This window comes from Corvus brachyrhynchos, unplaced genomic scaffold (genome assembly GCF_000691975.1).
Source record: "Corvus brachyrhynchos isolate BGI_N302 unplaced genomic scaffold, ASM69197v1 scaffold1359, whole genome shotgun sequence".
Lineage (NCBI taxonomy): Eukaryota > Metazoa > Chordata > Aves > Passeriformes > Corvidae > Corvus > Corvus brachyrhynchos.
The window spans coordinates 27449-34699 of record NW_008240086.1 but is presented as its reverse complement, the minus strand read 5'-3'; the positions used below and the strand labels follow the sequence as shown (position 1 = coordinate 34699).

The following is a 7251-nucleotide window of genomic DNA, read 5'->3' as shown; positions in this document are numbered from 1 at the left end:
GCTTCACAAACCCCTGGGCAGCCGATTCCGGTGCCCCGGCTGGACCCTCAAGAACAGCAAACTGAAACGGCAGGCTGGAACGGCAGGGACAAGCACAAATCCCGGGTGGCAGACGAGGTGTATCCAAATGGAGAACCCCCCGGAGGTCTAGGCAGGCAGGGCGAGCAGGGCTACAACATAACGAAAGCTCGAAGCAGCGGCGGGGCAGGGCGGCCACGGCCCAGCTCTGAGCGGGGCAGTGAAGGTGGCTTGGGATCCCGGTGTTTCTCCAGCAGAAAGAAAAGCGGCCGAAGGAAAAGCAGCTTCCTCTCTCTCTGGATGTCGACACCGACTGACCACACACCCAGGTGAAACAAAAAAGAGCAGCCAGGTCTTTTGTTCTTCTTAAATATCTGGCCATTTGTTCCCCTAGCAACAGTATGGGGGGAAATTCCTTTAACAGAAAAAACTAGGAGAGGGTCCCAAATTTGTTTTTCCATCTTTACGCTGGCTGGGTGATCTATTTCCAGGCCCCCTCCTCCTTTTAGGTCACTTCTGAATTTAGGCCACTTTGCCACGCTGCCAGGGAGTGCTGCAGAGGAAGTCGGGCAGCCTCCTCAGAGGCTCACTTCCATTTCAGGGACACTTGTCCTGCTGCGCGTGCAGAACATGCCATTGTGTGGTAGCTGATTAGCCTGTGGCACAGGGCACAGAGAGAGCTCTTGGTAAGACAGTGTTGGAAAGGATGAAAGTTTGGCAAGAAAGTTTCACAGATATGTATTATCACAGATATATTCATTCAGATATGAATGTAGAAACTGAGGATGAGAAAGAAATGAAAGCAAGTTTTGGTATAGAGTAAAAGATGTTTTGCTGAAACACTGAGCACTGAATAACTGAGAAGGCAAAGGTTGGAGATGAGTTGGAAGGAGATTTTTATGTTTAGGACAAAGGTATGTGACTAAAACCAAAGATGTTTTTCACCAAGTAAACAAGTCTCAAGAAGAGCAAAAGTAAATAGAAAACATGTTTTTACCAAAAAGAGAGCTATCACAGGCAAACAAGAAATGTTGATGTAGCAAGAGGAAGAGAGGTCTGAGAATTTTCCATTGTAAGCTTAAATTGTAACTTACTTACTCTTGTGATTGGATAATAATGACTATAATATGGTAATGGTAGTAGCTATGATAGACTATAGGCAAATGTAAAGGTATTGTGTATGGTGCTTATTGGTTGTTATGTATTAAGATACTCAGCAAAGAAAAGTAGATAATGCTTTGTAACTTGAACAGAAGGTGGCTTCAGGTATGCCTACAAGCTGGGCCCTACAAGTAGGACTGGCTCTGGATACCCACTCCCAGAAATGCTGTAACTTTGCCTATGCAATAAACAGCTTTCAAGAGAGCCGCCTGAAGTCCAGACATCTTTTGTGAACCTTTCTCCTATAAGACAGTGTGTGGTGCCCAAGACTTAGCGGTTATGGTGAGGGAAAGAAGCCTCTCCCCAGAATGCCATGTTCGGTTATGGTAATGTAACCCAGTTCTGCTTCCCCAGTTGGCTCCTGGTGTTAGCCACACCCCTATACTTAAGCCTGAGCTGTCACGTGCTTGGAGTCATTTGCCTCTAGAAACCTTCACAAGTTGTAGCAATAAACTGCTTTCTGTGGAACTCTACGCAAGGACCCTTCTTAACTCATTGCCATCGGCTTATTATTACTGAAGGCATCCCTGTGTCTCTACATTCATGCATGTGAGCCACAGAGCCGGTAGGAACTCAGTAATACCGTTGTGCTTGGGAAATGGAAAGCTGGGAGTGCACATAAGAAATCCTTCAAACACCACTGCATCCCTTCTCTGCTCTAACACTGCACACCTACCAAGACCTGCTAATTAAAAATGAGGTTGGAGGTAGGAGGACAGTAAGAGGAAACCAACATTTAGATAGTTTTTGAGCCTGAAGGTGCTGCCTGTGGAGACTGAGGGCTCAGTCTCAGAAAGCTGGGGGTCAGGCAGCAGCCCTGCACAGCCCTGAGGGCTCCAGCCTTGCCTGGAGGTGTCTCCTACAAAGCCATGGTAGGATTCAAGGTTTGGTGATATGGACTCTTCCTTCCAGGAAACAACCCCATCCACAAAGGCTCCTGAACAGCTGTCAGGTAACCAGGATGCTTCTAACCAGCTTGGCCCCCATCAATCCAGTGACTTCCTTTATATTTGGGAATTCAATCCTTCAAATCCTCTTGTGTGTGTGCACACACAATCACACAAAGTAAAAACAATGGGGGAGATAACTCCATCTTCCCCCTTCTGAGGTAAATCAGTAATAAAATCCTATGGGGAATTGTAAGGTAGAATTGAGTTGTGAGCTGTAAAACCTGCCTGCAGAGGCACATGGCAGAACGAAGGAGCACATGGCGGCACAGAGAGGCTTGTCTCCACTGGACCCTGGGGGGAGGTGGTGTCACACAGCAGACCCCTATGGAGAGGAGCCTGCCGGGAGCTGACGGACTGGTGAACAGTAAGTGACCACCCCATAAAAGGACATTGAGAAAGTGTGTTGCTGATGTGGCAACACGGGGTAGGTCACACCATATAAGGAAATACTGTGCCTTAGAAAAATGTATAAAACCGACTCACGCCTTTAAATAAACAATTCAGATCCCCTGCCAGTCTGGGTCTGTGATTCAATCACCGACAAATCCATGTTAAATAACTGGCAGACCAAGTTAGGGCCCAGGGGAGGAAATGAGCCTAGAGAGAAATGTTTGCACACTGTTTCAGCAGAAACACTTGAACAGATGCTGAAAGTGATGGACATTGTGGTAGCAACCAGATACAACCTATTTCCAGGCTGAGAGGCAGAATACACTGTGAGCACATTTCCAAAGATAGAGGTACAAAAGCAACAGCGTGTGGAGCCTCACCACTCATGGATCGTGGTTGCAACCACATAAATTGAAGAGCCAGTGCTGGTCTTCAGGTGAAAGCTGTAAACCCCTGGGTGCCCCTGCAGGGAGGCACACCAAGAATTTAATTTCATATTGTCCTCTAGATTCTTTTTTTTTTGCTGTGCAATCTGATGAAACTTCCACCATGTGTTGAGTGTCTGGCTGACCCCCTTCACACAGCAGCAAAGAACTCCCACTTATATTTAGAAGCCTCTTCTAGGGTTACATATCAAGATACACGCACTGGGCTGTTTTGCAGAATGCGGCTGCCTTGTAAGAAGTCAAAGGTGCCAGCATGATCCAGGAGCTGAGGCCAGCAATTTCAAGTTGCCATCTGTCTCTGCCTATAATATGTGCCGGAAAGAAAAGAGAACTGGACTTGAGGCATTAGTTGGTGCCTTCAGCATGCAGGGACACTGAGTCTAAAAAATGGAAGCCTGAAGCAGCTTTGCAGAGGGAAGACTCTGTTCATGCACCCAGGACACAGATGCTGAGTTGAAACACATTTTACCGCTTCCCACCTCCGTTTCATCAAATAACATCATTCAATACATGTATCTATAACAGGGGTTTTTTCCTACCAAAAAAAGGTAGGTCCACTGCAGAATAATGGACCAAATCCAAATTTAGATGCATGACAATGAAGAACAGGTAATTTCCAGAGCCTTTCAAAGATAATAAAATTTTTATACATGCCCCTCAAAATATGGAGCAGGTACAAATTCCTCAGTCAGACACCTGCATTCTGCCTTCCATACCCACTGCTGTCACCAGGGCCTTGCTGATTTGGGCACTAAAATGTCATTTAGGCTCCCTGTGTTTGCTGCCTGCTTTGGATGTGTCTGTCACACCTACAGCAAAATGATGTGGTTGTACAAGGACCATACCCCTTTCCAGCACAAGCTGCACTTCCCAAACATGATTGAAAATTTATGTAAACATAAATAAATGAAGAGAACCAATACCAATACATTAGTAAAGCAAAAATAAGGTTACCTATGACACAGAAGCAGTAAGGACATTAGAGGAATCACTGCATTCTCCCCTCTCTGTCACATTAAGTGGTTTAATATAAAGCCTTTATTTTTATACCAATCAATAGCACTGTAAGGTAGCAACATTTATCTTCAGAAGCACTGAAGGTACAATGGCTCAATTCTCAATTATATTAAGAGCGAGACTTAAAAGATATTTATGAGGAACAAAATGCTAGTTAGATTTCCACTATGGTTTTCAAAAGCCTCTGAACAAGTCAGGTGTCTAACTCCTATTGATGTCAGCCCTTGTTGGGCAGTTTAAAAAAATACTTTGAGTTGCCTATCCCTGTCCTCTGGTGTTCACATAACTCTGGAAACCTCCTTTTGCTGTGATTCACTTTATTCTGAAACTGTCCAAGGGACTAGAAAAAGGGATATTACTCTTTCAAGTAGAAGAGCCAACAAAACTAAGGAAAGACACTTCCCACATACCAGAATGGACATGAATTAAAAGTAATTTTATTCCACTTGTCAGTGACATTTCTAACATATCTGATAATAAGGCAAGCTACTAAAGTCCCACAAGACATATCAGACCATTAAAATAGTATTCAAAAACCAAAGAGGAGTTCACAAAACAGCCAGTTCTTGGGATCATCAAAATCAGTGGCAAGATTCCCATGTGAACAAATCTGATCAGTGTAAATGTTTAATAAATCAACTGACTTCACTAGTGTTTGTGAAGTTTAATACTGCAGTAATTAAGGAGAAGCGATGCTTCACTGACTTCAATGAAAAACAAAATTTGGCGGGAAGGAAAGCGAAAAAGCACATTGAAAATATAATATCAAGGCACAGAAAATACATGCTACTTCCAGGCATATGCTTTAACAGGTAAAGGTTTCTGGGAGAATTTTTTTTTTAATAGGTAGTTGAACTCCTGGCAGATGATTCTTCTCTCACCTGCACCTGCAGAATTCCCTGGATTTCTGGGCAGTTGCTCCAGGTTGATGTTAGTGCAGGGAGAGGGAGTGGAAGTTGGCACAGCTCTCTTGAAGGTGTGGTAATAAAGCAATCAGAGCAACAACTGCTGAGGATGCAGCCACATCTTAATGCTCACCAGAGCTTACTCCTTTTAACATGAAATATTTGTGTGACAAAACAATTGTATTCTATGAAACAGTTTCCAGCTAATAAAAACAGCTGTCCCGTGCTAAATTTTCATAAGGTATCAAGAAACTGAAGTAGTTTAGAGGCCATCAATTCTGGAACCTGAGGCTGCTCACTGAGTAGTGTCTTAGGATCAGGAAGTGTGTCTGTAACTAGGAAAAGGTGCAAAAGTCTGCCCATCTCTAACTGCAGGGATACACAGACCAGTCATAGAGATGAGAGGATGAACTAAACAAAACCCATATGAGCAATGCAGAACACAGTGAAACTATGTGCCTTGCTAGAAGCACAACAACAAAGGGATGAAGGACATCTGTTTAAAAAGATATTTTGTCAGATAAAAAAAATAGGAACTTTTTACATATGTGAAGTTTAAAGAGGAGAATATGATCAGTACAAATTTAAAGCAGGACTGGAGCTAAGTCAAGGGAGTGCAACAATGAAAGACAACAAAGCAAAAAGAAAGCATTAAGAAAAACATGGATGCTATGGAAGAAGAGTCTCTCTTAATAATAAAGTGACTGAAATCGGTCCCAGGTGGTTAAAAATCCAAGGTAAAGTTCGAAAAGCTGAGGATGACAAAAGAAAGCAGCTGCTGAGTCAGAGTGCACCCACAGCATTATAAAATCACAGAGCAGGATAAAATCACAAACCCATGGTTACAGTTGTGTCATGTTCAGACTATTTTAAAGTAATGAAAAAATCCTTAACGGCCTGATCCAAAATCTACCAGAAGTAACAGGTGTTCTCCTACTAGCTTCAGTGGGCTGTGCATCAGATCTTACACTGTGCACTATAAACAGTCTGGATACATTGGCTTTGTTTGGCTGGGGTCAGCCAGGGAACATCATGGATCCAGCATACATTCCATGGAAATGAGAAAGAAAAGGGATTTTTTTAAGGGCAAGATCTCATTATACATTAGGGTGAAAGAGAAAACGCGGCTTTGTACTGAGATGTCTTATAAATAAATAATTTTGGAAACCTGGTCACGCCATGCTGATTAACTAACTGGGCTATCAGTTCATTTGCCACCAACATGCCTCTGCAGACTTGTAGGGTCAGAGCTAACAGTCTGGAATGGTTTCCATCTCTTCTTTTTCCTCCTCCAGAGGTTTACATGTTGATATCCTCCAAGTGCAGTCCTGGTCTTCAGATAGCATTCTGCAAGGACACAGAAATATGTGCATTTAAAGGAGGAGAAGACAGAGAGTTTGCCCTGTGAGTTAAATTATTAATTCTACAGATCTAATGGATACGTTATGCCACATTAGTGGCACTTGTTCTCTTAACAAACATCCCTCTAGATTAGCAGCTCAATACAGTTTCGAATCAAAGAGCTGAGTTTCTAATGGCATTGGTCATCTGTCAATCTGAACTTAATTTTTAAACTGGGTTACCTGAATCAATGCAAGCTAGGGCCTTTCATTGCCAGGAAATGGGCTCTTATTTGACAAAGCTTCATGAGGTCAACAGCATCTCTACTTTCTTGGAGTGGTACATAAAGCAGTCAGAGAAGAACAACACTCCAGCAGTAGAGAACTTGGTAAATTCAACAGTAATTCACAACATACTTTAAAAGGACTGGAAAACCTGTCTTGTGCATCTGCATTAGGAGAGGAAGGATCCGAGAAGTTCCCTCAAATTCTTGTGTAGGGGAAAGGTCTCAGACAACACCTATGGATGCCCTGACCTATCCTTGAATTCTGGGTTCTGCTGGAGTCTGAGGTATCTCCTCCATCAAGCAGCTATGTTCTAGCAGCTCCTCAAGGAGGGGCGTAGGACCTGAGGCACTACACAGTAAATATATCCTGCAGACAGCATTAATGCCTTTTCTGATTGTCTCTTGGACTGGGCAGAATCCATTGTAGGAACATCTCCTCTGTGCACAGATGAAACAGCTGGACCAGGATTTTTCATGTGATTTGCTAAGGAAGTGAGGCAGATGTAGCCACATTGTCTGTGCACCTGCACGTGTGCCACTGCTCAGCCTCCCAGCTGAGGGAACTCTTTGAGAGACAGGTAGAGGACTTCAGGCTCCTATGTTTTCACAAGTCCAGTAAAACGAGGTAAGGATCAAGGAAATAATCAGTATGTGCCCTTACCAATAGAAAAGCAGCAGTTTGAGCTCCCTGGCTGGGTGGACACCAACAATTAATGTGGGTAAAAAAACAGGAATGC

At 43.5% G+C, this 7251-nt stretch overlaps 1 protein-coding gene across 1 annotated transcript in view; it reads right to left on the bottom strand.

Annotated features, from left to right (window-relative positions):
- Positions 1–4347: 4347 nt before the first annotated feature.
- TMEM233 (transmembrane protein 233) overlaps positions 4348–7251 on the bottom strand; it is a gene marked incomplete at its 5' end in the record, with an annotated part of 14980 nt that continues 12076 nt past the window's right edge. The window contains one exon of the mRNA XM_017744731.1: positions 4348–6234. Within this exon, the coding sequence (XP_017600220.1) occupies positions 6223–6234 (12 nt within the window). The remainder of the gene's footprint in view (positions 6235–7251) is intronic.